We start from the raw sequence: 24112 nt of genomic DNA on the forward strand, positions 1-24112 counted from the left end.
TAAAACAATAAAAACATTCGTAATATCCAAGTTATTATTTAATATCTGAACTTGTATGTGTTCTTCGATTCCATTAGAGTACATTTCTAAGTTGCTGTGTGATGAATTATGCTAATATGATATTAAAGGTTTGTTCCCAAATTTTGCTGGATTTCATGTTTTTGTTTATTTTATCTATTACTATTTTATGAGCTGAAAGGTGTTGTACAGCTACTTGTTTAAAATTCTCCCAAGATATATGTATCGTATCTAGCCATTTAAAAGCTATATACAGTTTAATTAGTAGGAAGATTGTTAAAAGTGTATTTGCTTGTTTTCTTAGTATGTTGGGTGGGAGAAAGTACAGTTTTGTACCTACCATAAATGTAGATGTCCGATAGACATGCAACTGCAGTCATAACATGTGGGTTGTCCTGCCTCAGGCAGCCCTCGGTCGGCCGGATTCCAAAGTCTGGGTCGGCGTGGCTGATGTCGCATTTCTCTCCGACGTCAGAGCGGCTGGAGTACATAAGCATCAGCCGACGCCATTTTCTTCAGTGTTTCTTGCCCCAGATGCCAGGTGCCCTCCAAGGAAGGCTGTAATCAAATTGAAAGGATTTTGAAAGATTCCAAACAAATAAATGAGCCATGAAACAAATACACCATAACAGATATCCCCAGCTAAGAGTAACTGGGACAGGAGTGGACCCTAGGCATAGAGGGGTATGGAGGGAGGGAAAATCCGACTGCAGTTGCATGTCTATCGGACATCTACATTTATGGTAGGTACAAAACTGTACTATGTCCTTCAAGAATGCAACTGCAGTCATAACATGTGGGTAGAATACCAAAGCTTAGCTGGGGGAGGAGGAATGCTCTAGGAAAGAGAAGGTGTGGCAATCAAACCCTGCAGGACTGCCGAAGCAAAGCCTGCTCTGGATCTGGAGTATAGAGGGAGATTGTAGTGTTTGGAGAATGTATGCACGGAGCTCCATGTAGCAGCTTCTAGAATGTCCTTGGTAGGCACCCCTCTTAAGAATGCTGTAGAGGTGGCTGTAGCTCTGGTGGAATGTGGTCTGACATTGGCCGGAACAGTCTTTCCATGAAAGGAATAACAGAATCTGATGCAATGTCCAATCCATTTAGAAATAGTCTGTTTTGAAATTGCTTTTCCTTGGACTGCAGGGCGTAAGCTAAAAAGTTGTTCAGACTTCCTACTGGTCTTGGTTCTGTCCAGGTAGTATCGAAGTTGTCTGTGAATGTCCAAGGTATGCAACAGTCTTTCCCCCTTATTCGCAGGATTGGGGAAGAAAGCAGGCAAATTAATGGCTTGATTTAAAGAAACCCTGGATACCACCTTTGGCATAAAAGTAGGGTTGGTCCTTAATGAAACCCTGTCTCTATGAAAAATAATAAAGGGTAGTATTGCCATTAGGGCCTGTAGCTCCGAAACCCTTCTTGCTGAGGTAATTGCCAACAGGAAAAGCTGTCTTCCATGAGAGAAATTGCAAGTCAACTGAAGCGGCTGGCTCAAATGGAGGTAGAGTCAGTTTTTCTAAGACAAAATTGAGGTCCCAGGCTGGCACTGGGGCCTTTCTTGGTGGCTTAATGTTCTTGACTCCCCTGAGGAATTGTCTTAGTAAAGGGTGAGAAAAAACAGGAGGATCAGAGTTGTATCTAGCTGAAATAGCAGATGCATGTATCTTTATGGAAGAATATGAGAGGCCGCTCTTTAACATATCTGCCAAATATTCCAAGATGAGTGGGATGTTCAACAATGATGCATCATGGCCCTTGCTGGTATTCCAATTGCTGAATCTTTTCCACTTTGCTAAGTAAACCTTTCTGGTGGATGGTCTTCGAGCCTCTGTTAGTATCCGCAGAACATCCTTGGAGAGAGATAAGCTGAAGTTAATTATGGGATCTCCCAGGCTGTTAGCTGCAGTGTCTGAAGATTTGGATGCAGTGTTTCGAAATTGTGTTGAGTCAAAAGTAGAGGCCACTGGGGGAGGGCCCACCTCCTGGTGTGACACATGCTCTGTAGTAGTGGGTACCAGTGTTGTCTTGGCCAGTCCGGAGCTATTATGATTCCCTTGAGCTTCTCTGCTTTGATCTTTAGTAATACTGAGGTCATCAGTGGCAGAGGTGGGAATGCATAGATTGTTAGGGAGTTCCAGTTGAATGAGAGGGCATCTATTTTCCAAGCTTTTGGATGGTATGTCCTTGTGCAAAATTTTGGTAGAAGATGGTTGAGGTGAGAGGCAAATAGGTCCACTTCTGGCTTGCCCCATGTCGAAGTGAGTTGTCTGAAGGCCTTCGGATGTAACCTCCACTCGTGTGGATCTGTGAAATTCCTGCTTAGGCTGTCCGCCAACACATTGTCTTTTCCTGGAACAAACTGGATGTTTAGACTCAGTGATTTCTCCCAAAGCTGCATTGTCAGTCTGCAAAGGGGGTAAGAGTGGGTGCCCCCCTGCTTGTTTATGTACCACATCACAGTGGTGTTGTCTGTCCGTATCATTAAATGGCCTTGCTGGAGTTGGTGTTGAAAGGCCTCGATGGCATGCATTACTGCCAGCATTTCCTTTTGGTTTATATGCAGATGTGTTTCCTTTGGAGACCCTTGTCCTTGTATACACCTGCCTTCCATGGGCGCCCCACATCCAAGGTCTGAGGCGTCTGTAGTCATGGTCTGTGTTATCTGTGGTTTTTTGAATGACATACCTGTGTTTGCCTGGCTCACCGAGGCCCACCATAGTTATTCCTTTTGTAGGCATGGAATGAGTGGTATGATTGTCTCCAAGTTGTTGCTGTGTTGAGACCAAATGCTTTTTAGGTACCATTGAAGCTTTCTCATGTGTAGTTTTGCTAATGGAACCAGGAGAATGCAGGATGCCATGTAACCCAGGGCCTGTAGGAATCTCCTTGCAGTCATCTGGGTGAGTTTTGCTAAACCTTTGAAGTAATGAGTTAACTTCTCTTGCTTGTCTTCTGTCAGGTAAGCCATCTGAGAGGCTGTGTCTAGTTTGGCTCCCAAGAAGATTATTTGATGGGATGGCTGCAGTCTTGACTTTTGGAAGTTGACTGTGTATCCCAGAGCTTGAAGTAATCATATGACATAATCCAGGTTTTTTGTCATCAATTTGTCGTCCGCTTGTATGAGGCAGTCATCCAGGTACGGGTAAATTTGTATACCCTGGAGCCTGCAATGAGCAATTACTGAAGCCAGGCATTTTGTAAATACTCTGGGCGCAGTAGATAAGCCAAATGGCAATGCTGAGAATTGATAATGCTCTGGCCCTGCAAGAAATCTGAGGTATCTTCTGCAGATGTTGTCTGATAGGGACATGCAGGTATGCCTCCTTGAGGTCCAGAGTAATCAGCCACGACTCCTTGCCCAGCATGGGAAGGAGCTGCTGTAGAGTCAGCATTTTGAACTTTGGTACTATGAGAAAGGTGTTTAATGCGGACAAGTCCAGTATTGGTCTCCATTGAGATTATTTTCTTGGAACAAGGAACAGTCTTGAGTAAAACCCCTGGTCTTGTTCTTGTTGTGGAACTCTTTCTATTGCTTTCATGCGAGTCAGCAGAGTGATTTGCTTGATAGCCTCTGCCCTCTGATTCTGTGGTAGGTTTGGCATGCCTTGTTTTCTTGGTAAGGTATGAAAATGAAACCTGTACCCTCGGTCTATAATGTCCAAAATCCATTTGTCCTTTGTCAGTCTGTGCCAGTTTTCTGCAAACAGAGATAATTTCCTGCCCAAGGGAGCTTCTAGTTGTTCCCTGGTAGGCGGTAGTAGAGGAAAGTCATTGAGGTTGTGGTTGTGGGGCAGGTGAAACCCCTGGCCACTTCTTTGGTTTCCTGGCTGCCATTGTCGCCCCTGTAAGGCCTCTGTATTGGCCTCTTCCGGCCACGCCTGTTCTTACCCCTTTGAAACTTTTCTGGATTAGGAAAGGACCAGTTTTTGAAGGCCAATTCCTACTGAATCTGGGGGTTGAACCTGGAGGAAATCTTTCACAGTCTGAACTGATTTTGCTTTTTCTTCGATGGTCTTTAACACATCCTTAGCATTTGCACCAAAAAGCTTGTTCTTTTCCAAAGGTGCATCCAGAAGTTTTGCTTTTACATGATCTGGTAGAGGTTGATCTTTTAACCAAGCATGTCTACGAATGACTGCCCCTGTCATAGCTGCCCTACATGAAGCTTCCAGTGCATCATATCCACACTGCAGGAAGTGATTGCTTACTTGCTGAGTGCTATGTACAGCTTCCTGCAAAGTCTTCCTGTCTAAAGGATCAGGAGAAACTAATGTTTTTTGTAAATCTTCTAAGAAATAATCCTGATATTGTAACATATGAAAAAGGCAATTTAAAGCTCTCATAGATAAGGTAGTGGATGTGTAAACCTTTTTGCCCCATCTCTCTAATGACCTAGCTTCCCTGTTGGAGGGCAAAGGATTTTTAGAGGTGGAGGCTGAAACTCCTTTAGGCCCCTGTGAAATAGTCTCCAAATCAGCAGTATGGGCCCTTAATAAATGGGAATGAGTTTCTGGGACACTGTAATACCTGTCTGGCTTGGCTGGAGCAGGAGGAAGAGAATCAGGGGTAGCACTAGAGTCAGAATACAAATCATCCAGAACATCAAGTACAGGAGGAATAGCTAAGGGCCTGTGCTGAGGCGTCTTAAGGAAAGTCCTAAGGCGTTTCCTAGAATCAGAATATTCCTGCCCTTGCCACTTGAAATGTTCCCTCATGGTGTGCAGAACTTCCCCAAAAGAAATATCCTCAGGAGGGGAGGCCGAAGGGATGGAATCTTCTGCATCAGAGTCCTCATAGGTCTGGAAGAGCTCTTCCTGGCTATCAGAGTGGACAGAGCCCTCAGAATCTTCATCTGAAGAAGTAGGGTCAGAGGGTTCAACCCGGGGCCTTTTATCAGGAGGAGGCAGGGATCCTCTCTCAGGATGGGCCTGTGAACCTCTAATCATGGAAATTAAATCAGCAGCCATGGACATAATTTGTGACTCTGGAGTCGGCTGACGTAAGGATTTAGAAGTAATATGTTTTGTTTTGCTGGCTGCCTTAGCCCTAGTGTAGGCCTTAATAGACATGGCCATAGGGGGCCTGGCAGCTCCACGTGCAGGAGTGACCTTGTCTACAGCAATGGTCTCGGGCATTTCCTCAGTTTCGGTATCCGGAGGAAAATCAATAACTGGCGGAGTAATGTCTGGAATCTGAGTCGTCGGTAATGCGGTGTCTCCGGTTCGGAGCGGTGGAGAGACCATCTCAGAGGGAACTGGAGCACTCGCGCTAGGTTTTGGCGTGGAGTCGGTGGTAGACGCGGGCCGAGGATGTCGGTCCCGGTCTTTTCGCTTTTTGGGAGTTTGCGATGCCGGAAGATCCGACGGCATGGTGTAAGCAAAATTATCGCCGAAAAAATCTTCAGCGAACTCCGCCCGGCGCCTGAGAGTGCGCTTGTTGAAGCGAGCACAGGCTACACAGGCCGAGACGTCGTGGTCTGGGCCCAGGCAAGGGAGGCAGTAAGAGTGGAAATCCTTATGAGGTATTTGTTTACCACAAAAAAGACAATTGTTAACTTTTTCAGTAATTTCTGACATCGGCTGAGGCAAGAAAAGGTCCCCAACGGGGTACTTAGCTTTTTTGATGACTTCGGTATCGTAGAATACAGGAGCTGACCGACCGGCACTTGCGAACTGCTTCTGCTTCGGGCACCGCGCGGCAAGAAAGACTGAAGAAAATGGCATCGGCTGATGCTTATGTACTCCAGCCGCTCTGACGTCAGAGAGAAATGCGACATCAGCCGACGTCGGACCCAGACTTTGGAATCCGGACGACCGAGGGCTGCCTGAGGCAGGACAACCCACGTTATGACTGCAGTTGCATTCTTGAAGGACATTGTGTAATAGAGCGAATTATTATTGTTCATGAGAAGCCGCGGTGGTACAGCGGTAGCATTGTTGCCTCACAGCAAGAGGTTTTCCTGTTCTGTTCTCCTGTTCTATTCTCGGCTGGAGTGCCTTCTGTGTGGAGTCTGCATGTCCTCCCCGCAGACGAGTGGCCTCCAAAAGACATGCGTGAATGTGAGTTCCTGCGCTGAAGGTTGGGCGTCGGGCTGGCAACTCGGCACCATAAAAATCTACTGCCAATCATTAGTGGACAAGAGTTCTGCTGTGGCGACCCCTAACCAGGAAAAGCCAAAAAAAGACAAACACTGATCATGAGCTGAGTGTATGCTATCTTTGTGAAGCGTATAATCTTCAGTGTTAGATTGATTGCCTGGCTTATTTGCTGACCATCTATGGATGATTTTTTCTCCAGTAGTTAGAGAAGAGGAGGTCTTTCTGGTATTTGATTTCATTTATCTTTTTATATGAAATAGTAATAGTTTTCTTTGTTGTGATAGTTTTCCAAAACCCGCTACAAGTTTCTATGTCACTACTGGTCATAGTAGCATTTTTGGAGGTAACTGGAACACAGTTTTCTTTGATTTGTCTTAGGATTATTATGTGTGATTTAGGGAGGTTTAAGTTGGTCCTCATTTCTTGTATTGAGCAGTTACGGTAAGGAAAGATATCTTGGATAGTTTTATCTTTCAGTCTGGGAAAAGGGAATAAGTCCAGCATCTTATTGTTTATTTTTAAATTTGGGTTTTTAATGAACGGGTTGCAGTATTGTCATGGCTTGTCCAAGGTTCAAGAATTGACAGTTTTTGCGCTAAGTTGATAGAATGTTTTAAGGGCTCTATAATGTTATAAGTTTGTATTTCTTTTTGCTTCAGGAATGGAAGTGCTTTGGGATTGAAACCTAGAGCTTTAACATATCTATAACAGACAGTCACCCAAAGAGGAGACCAATTTCCCATTGACTGGTTATGCTCGGCTATTCTTAATATTCTGTTATCTGGTAAATTTAGTCTTCCTTTGTTTTGGGGGAGTGTTAATTTTGGATAGGAGATAGTTTTTTTTTGGGTTCCCATATAAATTTTGCTAGGAAGGTAGGAATTTGTTTGAAAAATTTACTATGTATTATTGTCCGTGATGTCATGAATATATACATTAGTCTAGGTAAAATGTTCATTTTGATTATTGATACTTTGGCAAAGAATGGTAGTTTTCGGTTGTTCCATCTTTTACAGTCTTGCATTATGTTTTGCCATTTAAGGTTTACATTGTCTTGGTAGAAGTCTTTGTTATTCTGGAAAAAGGTGCTTCCCAGGTATTTAGTTTTTACTTTTATTTTTTATTGTGTTTAACAATGGTATCAGTGAGGTGGGGTTGGGTGTTCTTAGGGGGAAAATATTAGTTTTATTGAGGTTTAGTTTGTAGTTAGACAGTCGAGAAATGTTTATATCTGAATTTGGTGTTGCGCAATGTATGTTCAGATCATCCGCAAATGCAGGGAGGTATATTTTAAAGTTGTGTGTTGGAGGATTGTGGTATGTATTTTATTTAATGTATAGAAAGAGTGGTTCTAGGTATAGGTTAAACAGGAAGGGTGATAATGGGCATCCTTGTCTTGCTCCATTTTTTATTAGAATCCTATTTGAAACACACCTGATACACTTGTAATAGGTGACTATCATCAGGCACACTGACGTCCCACTCACCAGGCTGAACAAGGAGAAGGTCACGGTGAGCTGCCTGTCGGGCGCTAGGATCCGCCACATAACACAAGCACTCAGGTCACTCCAAGGCAAGTATAAATATGACTCTGTCATTGTCCATGCTGGTGTGAATGACCAGAGATGTACCTCCCTGGACTACATGAGAGACAGAGGAGCTCTCTGAGCATGTAGCCCAGGTCGGTATGACCCTGACCTTGAGTAGCATCTTACCCTCACCAAGAATGATGCCACAGTATGAAGACAAGATTATCAATTTCAACAATTGGCTTAAGTATTGGTGTCATTCAAAGGGGATCCAATGCCTGTCAGCCTGGGATGACATGCTCGACAAGCCACGATGCTTCGCTAGGGACGGCTTGCACCTGTCACCCTGGGCTTTGGATACTGGCAAAGGCTCTTGCTACCCCCATAGTGCCTTTTTAGGCAAGGCTCAAAAGACAAACCCACCTCCATAGGTATCACAAGGGATAAGAAACTAAGAGTAATGCTACTCAACGCCAAAAGTCTAAACCTCAAGATGCACGCACTCGAAACTCTCCTTAGCATGGAGAACCTCGATATCTGTGCAGTAACAGAAACCTGGTTCAAGGCTCCCGAGAGCACCCCAGCACTACTAGGTTATACCTCATACCATGCTTTTCGGCCCCAAAACTTGGACTGAACCACAAAAGGAGGGGGAGTATCAATATTTGTCAAAGATACCCACACCTCCAGGTTGGTGGCACAGCACAAAGCATCAGAGACTATCCATGTGCAACTAACAGTGGGTAAAACTGCCTTCCAGTTTATAGCCTGCTACAGACCACCCTCCCAAACCCAGGAACCCCACTCGGCCTTCCTGAGAACACTGGAAAATATGAAGGTCTCTCCAAACACCATTATATTGAGTGACTTCAACTACCCAACCATAGACTGGGAGCATTACTCTAGCTCCAACACCCTAGCCCAAAGATTCCTAGAATTTGTAAACTCAAATGCTATGGAACAACATGTTACCACTCCCACAAGAGGGGAAAACATACTGGACCTGATCATCACCAACATGGGGACTCTATGCTCCAGACCAGAAGTGTATCCCTCACTGGTAAGATCAGACCATAAACTAATCTCACTGGATATTCACATCCCGACCCCACCCCATGCCCAGAAAACCACAGTGGAAAACTTCTCTAAAGCAAATTTCACACTCCTCAAAACAAAGGTGGAATCCTTCAAAGTCCTTGGCCTGTGGATAATACGGCCCAGACCGCAAAATCCTTTATAAACGCATTCTATGAACACCTTCAGGAATGCATGGATCATGCAATCCCAAATAAAACCAAGACCCAATCCTCCAAAGGCAGATGTCCTGTCTGGTGGACCCCAGCCATAAACAAACTATACAATAGAAGGAGGAAGCTACTACATGATAGAGCAAAATCCGAAAAAGGGATGGCATCTCTGATCAGTATTAGCAAAAAACAAAACTATGGGCTCTCATAAAATTGTCTAAGGCCAGCTTCGAGAGAAAAATTGCACAGGACACTAAGGATAATCACAAGGCTTTCTTTAGTTATGTTAGGAGCCTGGGTGGGAATTCCCAGATATGCTCAGAATTAGTCCAAAATGACAAAAATACACGAACCCACAGACATTGCCAACATCCTAGCTGACAGGTTCAGGACAAACTCCCCCCCCCCACCAAAAGGGCTAATATCTATCCCAGCAGAGTGCTGCCCCCCTGACATCTCAGATGCTCAGGTAAGGGCTGCCCTCTCCAAAGCAAGAAACACAGCATCAATGGGACCAGACGGTGTCCCGGGCTGCATCCTACATGAACTCCAAGAAGAGCTAAACCCAAACCTAAAACTACTGTTCAGTCTCAGCCTTACTACAGGATATGTACCCAAAGAGTGGCGTACAGCAACAGTGGTCCCTCTCCACAAAGGTGGTGCCTCAACGGATCCTGGAAACTATCACCCCATAAGTCTCACTAGCTTGGTCTGCAAAGCTATGGAAAAGATCATCATGGACCTTATAAAGATATTGGGGACCTGCAGACACTGGATCCTACCCAGTTCAGCTTTGTTAAGGGCAGATCCTGCCTATTAAACATGGTTGATTTCTTTGAAACAGTCACCAAGGCCATTGGCAAGGGGAAGGTGGTCCACACAGCCTACCTGGACCTCTCAAAAGCCTTTGATACAATACCCCACTCGGGCATTATAGATAAGCTCACCAGCTTAAATATAAACCCCTATGTCACTAGATGGGTTGCAAACTGGCTCAAGGACAGAACCCACATGGTTAGAATAGCTGGAGCCATGTCAGACTCCAAACCAGTTACAAGTGGCGTCCCACAAGGCTCAGTCCTGGGACCTCTCTTGTTCGGTATATATTTCTCGGAGGTACAAGCCAACACGGAAGGACTGTGGCTCATCAAGTTCTCAGATGACTGGAAACTGGGCGCCATAATAGACTCTCCAGCAGACAAAAGCATCCTCCAAAAGGGCCCCATAGAAACAGACAACTGGTGCCAGAGCCATGGCCTCAAGCTAAACGCCAAAAAGTGTATAGTCATCCCTTTGGCAAAACAAAGTGCACAAATTACCACATAGGTGGTAATCCATTAAGTACAGAAGAAGTAATTAGGGACCTGGGGACCCAAGTTGATAGCAATCTCTCATTTGAGAACCACGTGGCCAAAGTGGTTAGAAAAACATTTTATATAGCCCACCTAATCATGAAGGGATTCACATCTAGATCAGGGGAGGTCATCGTGCCACTTTACTCATCCCTCATCAGGCCCATAAATTGAGTACAATGCCCTTTGGGATGTACCTTACCAGACACCTGCAGCAACTGGAAAGACCCCAAAAGTACCTCACCAAGAGGATCAAGGGGCTCAAACAGATGCGATATGCTGCCCGGTTAAAGAAACTCCAGCTCTACTCAGTGGCATACCGCCTGCTCAGAGGCGATCTGTGCCTGACGTATAAAGCCATGTCCAACCCGGAATTAATGGACATGCTGCACCTCAGAAAATCCAAATCCCATCGAGCTACGCGCTCGAGGGACTTGAACCTCAGCACTGAAATAAATAGGACATGCTGGAGGGACAGATTCATAACCCAGAGGCTCCCTTCACTCTGGAATAAAATCCCAGTCCAGGTTAGGCAGAGTCCCTCATTGACTCTCTTCAAGAGGAATTGTGATGAGTGGATGGGAGATCGTAGGTTTACCCCAGGTATCACTTCTGTGTCACTGTTAGACAGAGGCACAGTATACTAACCTTGAAAAAGGGCATAGCAAAATTAATTTAATATGGGTGGCAAAAGCCATACACACTCTGGCTAGGCTTATAAATGCCCTAGGGCAGATAGCCTAGTATGAACCTATGAACCTATATAGAGATGTGTATGGGTTGTTATAGAGAGTTTGGATGATCAGAATGAAGTTATTGGGTATATTAAAGTAGGGTAGTGTTTGGAGTAAGATTTCTAGGTTAACCCTATCAAATGCCTTGAGGGCATCCACTACCATTGTGTAGATGTTGATATTGTATCGGTTAGCATAGGATATTAGTGCATCTAAATATGTATTGTCTCTAGTCTGTCTATGTGGCGTAAAACTGGATTGTTCTGGGAAGATGATTTTCTCTATCAGATTTTTCATTCTGTTTGCAAGTATACAATTAAATATTTTAGTATCTATACTCAAGAGGAGGGCAGCCACGGTGGTGCAGTGGTCACAGCAAGAGGAGGTTCTAAGGGTCGATCCTCGGCTGGGTGCGGCTCAGCGGAGTCTGCATGTCCTCCCTGTGGTTGCCTGTGGTTGCGGGCCTCCGGGTGCGGTGTTTCCTCTCCCTCAAAAGACATGCTGCAGGTGGATTGGATTGATTTTTAGGTCCTGCTTGGGTGTGAGTGTGCGTGTGTGTTCTGGCTGGGGTGGGCTGCGGGCTCAACATCGACAGAAAAAAACTGCCCATTCAATGTGTGCACAGGTGATCCGCTGTGGCGACCCCTAACCGGGATAAAGCCGAAAGAAGAAGAAGAAGTATCTATACTCAAGAGGGAGATGGGTCTGTAGCTGTCGGGGGTTTTTGGGGTCTGTGTGTTCTTTTAATATAAAGATGGTTTTATAGGCATTAAAGTGGATATCATTTATTTTATAGTTTATTATGTAATTCAGTGTCTAGTATAGTAGTTTGGCTATCAAGGGGGAAAATGCTTTGTAAAATTCTGATGCGAGTCCATCTGGAACCTTATGCGCTTTTAAGTGTTTGATTGTTGTAATAATTTCACTGATGGATATCGGTTCAGTTAGTTTTTTTGTTGCTCTAAATTTAGTTTACGGAATTTCAGTTTTTGAAGGAAAAGAGTTCCATCTTCCTTTGAGGTTTGTAGTATTTGTGCTCCATATATTTGAGAGTATATTTGTTCAAATGTTTTAATAATGTCTTCATTTTTTGTGTAGTTTTTGTTTCTGTAGTTTATTTCTGATATATTGGAGGCATTTTTGTGTTGGGAGAGAATTCTGGCCAGAGCACTAGATGGTATTTCAGCTTCTTCTGCATAAGTGGCTAACATTCTGGCTTCATAAAAAGATAGGTTCCTGGTTTCCAACATATATAGATCCCTTTGCAGTTTTAAAAGTTCTGCTTCTGTTTGGTTCTTGGGGTTATTTATTAGTACTTTTTCAAGATGCTCTATTTTCCCTTTCAGTGTATGCTCCTCTTTCAGCTGTATTTTTTTATAGTATGCTGCTTTTTTGATACACAGTCCTCTAATTTGTGCTTTGGTTGCAGCCCATTCTATGTCAGTTGGTACTTGGGAGTTAGTGATATTTGTAGGAGCTATTTTTAGTATTGCTTCTGTTTCTTTTATTACATCCATTTTGGAAAGTAAATTAGAGTTTAATGAGCAATTATGACCCCTATTCTCTAAATATATCTTTTTGTCCCAGTTAATGTTCAGTGTGATTTTGGAGTGACCTGAAAAGAACCTGGTATGTATAGTTATTGTTGGGTCCATGTTAATGAATATATGTCACAGATTAAGTCTATCCTTGACCGCATTTTGTGGCATTGCAAATAGAATGTGAATTTCCCCGTTTTATCTTTACTGTTCCCATATTTAAAAGGGTCATATAGTTTGAAACCTTGTTTGAGTTCATTAAGGGCTAATGTGGCTTATTTATTATGTGATTTGGTCAGATTAGATTTATCCTTTTCTGGGTTTTGATGCGTGTTCCAGTCACCTCTAATCACTAGGTAGCGATCTTTAAATCGGTTTAAGGTTGGGTATAATGTCATAAAAAAGTGTTGTTGGTTATTACAGGGTGCGTAAACACTAAGTATCATTATAGGTTTTGGTATTGCAGGACTAGTAAATGTTACGTAACACCATCTTCCCTCCTTGTCAGCTTTGGTTTTAAGTATTTTTTCCTTAAATTGTTTTTTTTAATTATTATGGCCGCCCCAGCACTGTGTTTTCCCCTCTGAAGCTATGATTTTGACTTATCCATTTCTTTCTGCTAATTTCTGCCCATTGCTCTGCAGTCAAGTGTGTTTCTTGTATTAGTAGGAGGTTGGCTGTGGTTTTTAATGCAAGGTGTTAAGAATAATTTTCTTTTCTTCTTGTTTTGGAGCCCTTTAAAGTTTCATGATTCTATTTCCCACATTTATTTATTAGGTGTATTCCTTAGATATGTCATGTACATTAGTTTTGTTATCTTTGTATGTGTTAATGTGTGGTGGTTTAGGAAAGCATCTATTTATCCCCGTCCCTACTCTGTGTCTAACCACTATATCTCTGGACCAGGAATAATGGGGGGGGGTGAAAATTCACTATATGGTTTACCTTTACATCTAATCTTGGAATGGGTTTTCTTTTTAGATATAGATTTAACCCATAGTATCTCCCCTGTTACTATATACAATGCGGACAAAGCTGAACATACTAGTTCCCTCAACAAACACTGCTACATGTCCCTAGCCTCTTCCAACATATTTATACAATTATGGTATTGCATTTAAGGTACAGCATGTATTGTTTTTGTCTTGTGACGGATTCTTTCTAATAGTATTTTTTAAAACAGCATATTAATATACATTCCTCAGTAAATGATAGCAATATATGTACAACATTAATATTATTGTTAAACAATCAATAGTCATTTTTACATTTTTCTTTCATTTGACTTCTTTTTCCTCCCCTTTATTTATTCAAACTTTGGCCTTCTTTGGTGCCTGTAATGTTTTTCCACATCAATCTGTGTTATTTATCAGGGGTAGGAAGTATATACATACAGAAAAGAGAGAAAAAAAAAAAAAAAAGAAAAAACAGCTTAGCCAAACAGACCTTCTGCTATAGTTAAGCATATTAAGGCTATATTTACATTATCCCAAGATTGTTAGGTTATTTTACTATTTTCCTCATTTCCTCGGATTACTTCTCTCCAGAATCTTTTAACACATTTCTAGTATTTACATAAAACATAACATTTTTCCTTTTTTTTCCCCAATATTAATCTATGAGCTAGCCTGTTTGTCAATTTATTTCTTGCCTATTATTTAAGGCTGGATTTTCATTCACCTTCACAGTACTGGGTGTATTCAGTTCAACAGTACCTTATTTCTTCAAGGTTTTGCTTGCAGGTTGGTTGACATATATGGTGCAGCTTTCTTCTTTTAGCTGGTGCAGATCAATTTTCATTTTTCAGGCAGTAAAATCTTTTGGAGCTTGCTGAGATCCATTTTGTTTGACTGTTCTTAATGGAGCCCTCAAAATCGTAGGAGACTGATTTTGCAGACCAATATCCCAGGAGGAGGTTCCTTCCTATATTCGCTCATCGGAAACTGCAGTCGATTTCTGGTTCCTACCCAGGCTGTACTTCCTTTTACTGTGTTCCTCATGGTTCACATCATGGATTTAAGGGCCTAGACAGCAAGAGGAAGTTTTCAGAGTTGGATCCCAGCTAGAGTGCTCATGAATGGGGTCGTTTCTTCACACAAGGGATGTTTATTATTTTTTGTGGATTTATTTCATTTCTGAAGGTGGAATTTGCTTGAAAACAGCCAGGAATGTCTCTTTTGCAAATATGGGGTTAGAGACCATGTATTCAACCTCTGAAATCTTCTACATCTGGAATTAAGATTTTTTTTTCCATTAGGAACCTGCAGTATGGAGATAGCAGTTGTCTTGCTTGTCTTATTTGTATTCGGAGGTCTTGAGCAAAGGAGATTTTATTATTATTGCAGGTGAGCGTGCCTTTTTTCTTTCCTGCCAGTATGACTATTTACATCTTGATAGTTTAATATTTGAACATAGACAGGTCTTGGTTTTAAGTGGTGTCGGCATTTCCCTCAGGGCTCTGTGAGCTCTCTCTATTATTATTTGCTGTATTTCTTCAGGTTCCTCTAGCAGGGAATTTATTATTTGCTTGATTGCTGGTATTAGATTGTTATGAGGTAATGTTTCGGGTACTCCTCTGACGATGATATTGTTCCTTCGTGATCTTGCTTCTAGGTATGTTATTTTTGCTTCTAAGTTTTGTATTTATTTGTCATGTGCATTGGTTCTTTGAGAAATAGTCTATTTTTATTTCATTTTCTATTATTTTGGACTCAGATTTTTCCATTCTGGATATTATTTGGCTGAATGAGTCACCAAAGGTTTGAAATCGTAATAAGTCCTTTATTGCTTGCTGGATAGGTAATAAGGCAGTTTTTAGGTCTTCCAGATTAGCTGGCTGGTCTGTCTTGGATTTATTTGTAGTTTTAGAGTTGTCAGTTTGTTTAGTTGTCTTTTTGAAGTTGTGTCTTTCTCAGGTGAGGCTAGTACTGAGAATTTGGTCTTAGTTGTTGTTTCCATAATTTCCTCTTTTGACATCTTGCTGTATAGTGTTTTACCAATCTTGTAGTCATAATCAGGGCCTTAGTAGCACATGGCTTAAGCTGTTATTCAGAAATCTTAGTTAATCCTGCTGTTTGAGTTGAATCTGTCACTTTTTCTTCCTCTTATGTTTGCTGGATGATAGCAGTAAATATCTACAGTTATTTCTGTATTATTAATTCTGCGTTGCCTTCTGGGTTTGTTTTAATCCAGGGTACATCAGAGAGCTAGGCGATAGCAGACAGCGGCCATTTTTGATTCCTCCTAAATGAAATTTCTAAAATCAACAGTAGTTCAGAAAGCCTTTTAGCTGGTGCATCTAATTTATAAAGGTATCTCCTCTTGGTACAAAAGTCCTTACATGTATATCAGTTCAAATACTGAATATAACCCACTTTGATATGCAACTGTCCAAACATCACTAAAATGAAGATACCTCAGACATTCATAGCTAAAAGATTATTGGCCTCAAAGATTCTGGCTATTAGGACAGACCAGCAGCTACTTCTCTGTATGCTGTGTCTTACAGATTCCTCCACAGAAATCTATATATGGTTTTTCAAGCAGTGAAAGATCCAACCCCTTTGACTTTACATTGCTTTGCAGAAAACAATGATACCTCAAATACCTGGCTAAAGGAATTAAGCCCTCATCAACAGATGAATAAAACAACCTGTATCCCCCAACACTGAGACAAGTTTCCACTACATGCCAAGCGGAGTGGCAGTCTTGCTACTTTCAGGTAAACCCACAGAATTCAATGGGCAGCCTCAAATTCTCCCCTGGTCTAGCTGATCTTGCTTAAGACTGGAGGGAACTTACTTTTGAATATGGATTTTTAGTTAGGCTTTTTATGGTCTGCAGACTGATTGCCTAGCACTTAACTATGAATTTGTGTGGTGTGTGACACAGAATTCTTGCACATTACTTGCTGCTATTCATTAGAGATGCAAAAATAACCAGAAAGAGACTACAAATGCAAAGTCGTGATCTTGGTGATCTGTCCTCCACTCTACCTCAAAAGCACTGCACCCATAAAAAGGTGGAGGGGCAGCTGCCCGGGGTGTCACTGAACAGGCTTGACAATTTATAAGCTTACAGCAATAGAGATTATACTAATGACAGCTAGTAAACTGACAAACTGTTCTTTTCTTTTAAAGGTGGTAAACAGTTATTAGGTTGCTGCACAATCTGTTAGTAACCTAAAGAAAGAGTTCTCCGATTGCTTAAACAGCATGGTGGTAAGGATGGAGTCAAACAAGTATGTTGCCCAAGGTGCTACAGCTATGTCTCTTACCCGATGGACAAATTCTGCCTCTTCACCGCATTGAATGATTTCATAATTACCTGCAAGACCAAATAGAACAATGGTTCTTCCATCATATCCCTTTTCTCTTCAGGTGGCCACCCACCTCTTGACATCTTTTTTTTACTCATGGTTCAGTTCTTCACACTGTGCCTAGGGGCTTTCTTTTCAGATTCCTCTTATATTTCTGAAACAGACTGGGAAGTAAAGGCAAATCCATAAACTGCAACTTATTTCGTAAAGAGGCATTCCCAAAAGAACCTTGTCATTTTTCATGCCATTCATGCAAAAGCATAACAATGATGTTTGAGACATCTGCTTTTTTCTTATTAAAGACTAATGCAACCTTGCTAACATCTAAATCATAATTTTTCATGTTCTTCTTCAATGTCAGAGCTGTTTCTAAAAATACCACTACTAAAATATTAACCCTCTGCCTGCTGACCACCATTTCCCCGTGATCTATGTAGTCTGTCTCTTCCTCAAAGGGCAAGAACCATTAATGGCCCGTTTATTCCCGATGAGGTGACAGCAGATATCAGAGTCTTTCCCCTGACCCCAGGAGCTTCTACCTCCCACTTCTGACGTACACTAGCAATGACCGTCTTTGGAGGAGGAACATGTTAAGTTTCCCTGCATGACTTATCCCTTGATCGAAATGGCTACACCACGGCAGCATGTCTCACTAGTCAAGACTCTTTGGGCTGCACCATATAGACCTCCCACTGGATATCACCTCTGCAGTGAGACAAGCCACCTCCCACCCCCTACCCCCCCAGAATGGGCGAGCTTTATGCCACTCACTTTCTAGCTTCCATTACCTGCTTAAGTCAACATAGGTTGCATGGGTCAGATAAGATTTTATCCCTCTAATCCACAAGAGTGGTGTAAATGTTACTTTTTTGACAGTATTATTAAAGTTTTATGCCACCAGTCTAAGTATTCCAGATGAAGGTCATACCACTTTTAGAGCCATTTCCATCTCTTGCGCTCTCTCTCAAATATTTTCAGTTTAATGCTACACAAAAGGGTAATATTTTGCTTTGGGATTTGGAAGAAAGGTCTTAAATTGAATAAGATTTGGAAGAAAGGTCTTAAATTGAATAAGATTTGGATGTTGGTGGAACTTTGATTTTCTAAATTTAACCAATTTCTCAGGCAATTCCTTTTTCTACAAAATACTTTCTTGCAATGTATATTCATTGCCAAATGCATCTCCCTACACAGTTTTTAAAACTCCTGTCAACTATAGATATGGACACAAATTCTGTGCTCACTATCAAAATGATTACCAAATATGCAAACCTACTCAGCTTTTAGTGATTGAGCATCACCTGTAACTGACACTACCTGCCATGTACTAACATTGTACATGTCCTACAGCCTTCTCTCCATCTTGCTGCATCATAATGGGTTTTGTCTACATTCAAATACCCTTTTAGGAATGATGTACAAACTATCCGACTATTTACAGTCCTGGGATGCAGTGGTTATAAACTGCTTAGTTTTATTTACTCCAATAGGTTCATGTGGAAAAAAAATACAGTAAAAATAAATAATTCCAGAACAATGCCAAAGCAAATACCCAATGTAATAAACTGAATTACAGAGTGACACAAGACATGTAATGCAAGGTTTTGAGCTACAACACACTCTTCATGCAAAACATTAACTGATGGCACTGTACTCAAACATCCTGTCACTGCCATTAATTAAATTAATGGTACTTTTCCGTTATCGGGTCAACACTAGTAAAGAGCACTTAGAATGTCAGAACGAGCTCACAAGGATTTCACAGCCGATGCGGATTTGTTGTGTTCTCTTCAGGATAGTCAGAAGAACTAGTGTACTTAACAGTCAAAAACATCTCGGGGGGGGGGGGGGCTGGGTAAAGGCAATTTCTGTGATTTTTTTCTACTGACTCTTTAGATCGCTCTGCTACAGACTGTCGTCCACCATGTAATTACGAAGACGCAAATTTGGTTTTGAATTCGGGTTATAACACTTTCTGTTTGGACAATGAAGTGGACGACAGTAGTTGTGGCAGTCTGAACGTGGATGAAGTGTTAACTAATTTAGAAAAGGCTCTGAAGAAAATCTTGTGGTATTATTATGGAGAGCCACTACTTTGAAAGTTGTTACAGCACGGAGAGTGCCAAAGGGTCTCCGTGTTTTGAAAGTGCCTAATGCTGTCAGCATGGATGATTCCTTTTTTTTTTTTTTTTTTTAATCACAAACTGATGCAGTGTTTTAATAATGTCACCCTACAATTTTTGAAGTTAGTCATTAAACATAATCATGAAGTGTTAAACTCAGACTACAGCTGGAACACTGGGATCCTGAAATACAAGCACTCCTTTCTATTTCCTGTGAAACGAGACTCCAATATAAGCGTATGCTGATTGGAGTCTATCGTTCTGAAAAGACAGTGGGGGGGCTCATAAACTGAAGAAGATGGAGTGATACCACATAGTGCAAACAGTAACAGCTTATTCGGTACACTCGACTTTTACTAAGCTGCAGCAACATGCAAGGAAATCAATTAATTCAAACAGATTTCAGCGCTGCTCCTTTACACTATATTCTTTGATGAGGAACAAGTTTAGCCAATCACAACCCAGGCCTTCCTATGTATCAACAAAGAGAGCCAGAAACAACACCTATCATTCTTTGAAAGAGGGTTACATACAGACGGTTAACAACTGCTGTGTTATAAATTATGAAGATGGGTTTCGTGAACTAGCTCCTCACACATCTAATATCTTAGAAAACAAATAGTCTGTGATTGTTATGCATCCAGAACAAAGCAAGGAGCCAAAAAACTTACAAAGGATAAATGTCAACAAGCAGCCAATATCTGACAGTTCAGTTCTGACAGGAAAATGACTGTGTGGTACCCACATCAGCGACAGCTGTAAAATCCTTACGAGTGCATTCTACCATTCTAAGCGCTCGTTACAATTGTTACCCCGATAACGGAAAAGTACCAAATTAACCAAGCATAATATTTTCAGTTAAGATCCAATTATTGGTAACTCACTCACTACTACATCACAGAACACCTTGCAAAATAACATACAATACATCATATAAAACTGAACAGATAAGAAATTAAATTCATTAATATTTTACACATTTCTTGCTTATCCCTATCAAAAGCGCTGCATAATTTCATCACTGATCTAGCATCTAAACGATTTAAGAGAAGATATTGTTTAAATCTCTCCCTGACTTGCTATTTCTTTGCAACAATGCATTAAACTGTCCCATAAAGAAGTTGCTTTTGCTTAAAGATTGTAAAGCCTGAAACGTAAACTTTGTCTATGGCAAGCTTCACATACAGTACACATTATTAGAGAAAGATACTTGTATTTATAATCTCAGTGTCTCATGTGTTTGCATATTCTGCTCTCAAAGCCATCTAAGATTTTCCCTACAAGATAGGCCATGCAAACTTTACACAGGCCTACATATACTAATCTCCTTTACTCCAATTGTAGTAATCAAAATATCCCATTTTGTGTCATGAAGTACAAATGTACTGGTAAAGACATGCTTACACACAGTACAATTCAGGAAGAGGTTTATACCAGAATTTTCTGTTGAGTCTTTTTAGGTGCTACAACAGTGATGAAAGTACTCATTCTATTGATAGTTTTTTGTAAGAAATGTATGAAACTATAACTGATGCACCTATTACTCCAATATATACGCTACACTGTATGAGGTTTTACTATTTTGAGATATACATATATATAGGGTCTGTATAACCTCGAATGATTAAAAAAGTGAACACCCTTTAACCGACCCCTGAAAATCTAAAACACTAAATCCAAAACACACGGAACAGCAATTTTTTTCCCAGGGAAAAAAAAATCCAAACACAAAGCTTTGCCCACCACATACACCCTACTTAAATATATCAACTCTGAGATCGTACCACAGTGGAGGAAATGGCAAAATCTCAAAAACAGCCCAGTGATTTTTTTTTCCTTAGGGGGGAAAAATCTCTGTTCCGTGTGTTTGGGATTTAGTACGTTCAATTTTAAAGGGTCGATTTTAGTCGTTCAAGGTTATAATATAGACCCTACAGACACACACACACACAGAAATGAGCACGTTTTATGCAGATACCTGGATTTTAACTAAAAATAATGTGCGACTGGGTTTGTTTTATTTAATGGTAGTGAGGGGACTAACATCAGTTGGCGACTTGCCTGAACATCATGACATAGCTAAAATGTTTGCAGTAAATGTCACGCTTGACAGTGATCCAGAACTCCACTGTTTCCACCACGTCAGCTCCTCCAATTCTATTGAAGATCAGACTCTCGTCCCCTCTCAACTAAATGCATTAACTGAACTTAGAAGTCTTATACTTTATAATGGAGCTTACTAAAACAATCTCTCTACCCAATGTAAACAGAACTCTCTATTTTACGAACCAAGTTGAATTTTCTCCAACTGCTGTTCCCACAGATAAAGCACACATACCTGCATACCTCATGACTTACATTTGCGTCCTAAGCTCATATGAGATTCCAACTTTTTGATTGCAGCAACAGCATCAGAACTGGCTCCATGTTTTTGTAGTGTGTATGCAATCAATGTACAGGCATACTGGGCAGCTCTAGAAAACAAAAATTTCGCAAAGTTATTCCATGTAAAGCCTGAGATCCTGATTCAGTGTACTTATTTTTCATGTTACTTAGCAGAAAGACTACCACATTGAAAGCATATTTTTTTCAGTGTTGTATTAAACGGGTGCATCCTAGATAGGGTGCAGTCACCATAAGCATCCCCACTTCCTTCTAGCTTACATCATATGATTAAAACAATATAGGATGCTTCCTTGTCACTCGAAGTGCAAGCTCCACAAGAAAAAGGAAGTATTCTAACATTTTTATCCACATTGTTGCTTTCCCAGGGAAAGCTGCACAAATTCATTACAAATGCAAATTAAGTATCACTATTAAAATTAACATACACAATGTAAATACGTGCTGGTTAAAATACTGCTTGTTCCTCAATGCATCCCCAAATGCTCATAGAAATAAAGTCTTCAGGGCTCTTTTGAAGAAAATCATTAGTGTCCTATTCCCAAGCATACTGAACTAACCTACCTGCTGTAAATTCACTTCACAAAGACGTACCGTTTGCATTACCATTTGTAACTATACTCAGCGTTACTTTAAGGGTACTTCTGCTATTCCAACTAACGGAAAATAAAAACAAAGATTGCATCAGGTCACACATCCATCCTGCATTACCCAGCGGAAGCCAGACTTCTTTCTAGAAAATAAGAAATCAACTCTAGGGTCTACTGCTGGGAAAACAGTGGCTAAAAGTAGCACCAGACACATGCAACAGGAATTTGTAAAACATATCAATAGACTAACATGTCAGATAGAATGCTCAGGCAGAATATTAAGTAAGGGGGCACCTGGAATGTTTTCTTCAACACAGCAGCACTTGGGAAATCATTTACCTAACCTGATGGCATCTCCCACTTTACATAAATGTAAAAGATATAAAGTACCAGGCCTTTTTATTACATTTTCTCCAAGCACATTTAAAACACAATTAATACTGAACAACAACAAAAAAAATAATTGTACAAAGTCTCCTCTACATGCAATTTGCCTTTTTTATTCTCACCCTTCTTCTATAATTCCATATTTTATTATACAACATACTTCAACTTTCAGTCCACAGTTTCCATATTCTACAACCGATTACTTCATCTCCCTTGGTCAGGCTCTTCATATAACCCTTAAGTGAAGTAGATGGGACAGTAATTTGTTACCTTTAAACCCAATTTTATTTATATCCAATAATTTTTATATACTTTCACTACAAGGCAAAATGCTGAACTGTTTCTTCCTGCAGCTTATCACCCTTGTATTTAAAACAATTTCTTCTATAACACTACACTTGATATTCAATTTAACAAACATTTGAAACATTAACCTCTAAAAATGTGCAGACACTATGCTAAGTCCATGTGGGTGTTAACGACCTGAGGCCTACCTCCCACAATGGACCAACTGTTCCATTATGTTGGTGTTAAAGTATACGAACTGTTGGGCTTGTGCATTAGAAGTGGTTGAGAATTCTCAATCTATAGAAGACCGATATGATGTTATGTAAAAATCTTGTTGTTCTACTTGTAATTATGTACTGTGACTAACTGTAACAACAATATTTTTACATATCATTGTACTAATATGGTTTACAATTGTGTACAATAAATAAATAAATACTAAAAGTCTTAACAAGAAACTACACTCCCTGCAAGCCTTCCTCTCCCTGGAAAGCACAGACATCTGTGTAGTAAAGAAAAAACATGATTTAACGTTGTTCAAATGCTAATGCGTTTCACACCTTTAGACTAGCTACTGCACAGGAGAGAACTGAAGGTGTAGAGTCTCTGTCTATATTAAAAGCAACCTCACATCCAGACTAGTCTAAAGTGTATGACCCAGTGGAACTCGTACACGTGCAAGTCACAATTAACAGGGCTTTGTACAATATCCTTACAACCTATAGGTCCTCCTCCATGTCCCTCTAAACACCCATATTACCCATCTCAATGTACTAAAATTCCTCACTGTTCAACCCAATACAAAATTCATGGAGGATCTCAACTACCCTTCTATAGACTGAGAATTCTCAACCACTTCTAGTGCACAAGCCCAGCAATTCCTATACTTTAACACCAACATAATGGAACAGTTGGTCCATTCTCCTGTCATGGGTACAAACATCCTTGACCTTGCTCTCAAACATGGAAGAGCAATGTTCCTCACCCAATGTGACGTCCTCACTCATCAGATATGACCATAAGGCAATATTGCTCAAAATAAAAATGAAATCTGTAGACCAAACAAAGCCTTTAGGACCTACAATCTACCTTGATCTGGATCACTCTGGTATTATAGGCAAGCTCACTAAATTAGGTATAAACCCTTTTCTTTCATCACCCACTGGATAGTCAACTGGCTCACTGCCAGGCTCCAGGAGGTCAAAATAAGTGAGGCCACCTCAATCAAGAGGCCAGTCAGTGGTGGAGTCCACCAGGGCTCAGTACTGGGACTGCTTCTTTTTGGCATTTATTTCTTTGAAGAGAAAGCAAATGCTGAAGGCTTATGGCTAAGTTTGGAGAAGATTGCAAGCTGGGGGTTATCATCAACTCCCCTCCAGACAATAGCATTCTTCAAGAAGGCCCATCTCGGACTAAGAGATAGTGCCAAAGCCATGGTCAAACTCAATGCTGAGAAATGCGTAACTGTGTCTTATGGGATGTCAACC

The 24112-nt window shown here is 41.0% G+C and overlaps 1 protein-coding gene across 1 annotated transcript in view; it reads right to left on the reverse strand.

The window, feature by feature from the left end:
* Window positions 1-24112, reverse strand: part of PEX11B (peroxisomal biogenesis factor 11 beta) — a 316927-nt gene that overhangs the window by 148245 nt on the left and 144570 nt on the right. Inside the window, exon 2 of the mRNA XM_044080022.1 lies at window positions 21316-21431. Within this exon, the coding sequence (XP_043935957.1) occupies window positions 21316-21431 (116 nt within the window). The remainder of the gene's footprint in view (window positions 1-21315; window positions 21432-24112) is intronic.

Source organism: Protopterus annectens, chromosome 8.part0, assembly GCF_019279795.1.
Source record: "Protopterus annectens isolate FY-2018-M chromosome 8.part0, PAN1.0, whole genome shotgun sequence".
Lineage (NCBI taxonomy): Eukaryota > Metazoa > Chordata > Ceratodontiformes > Protopteridae > Protopterus > Protopterus annectens.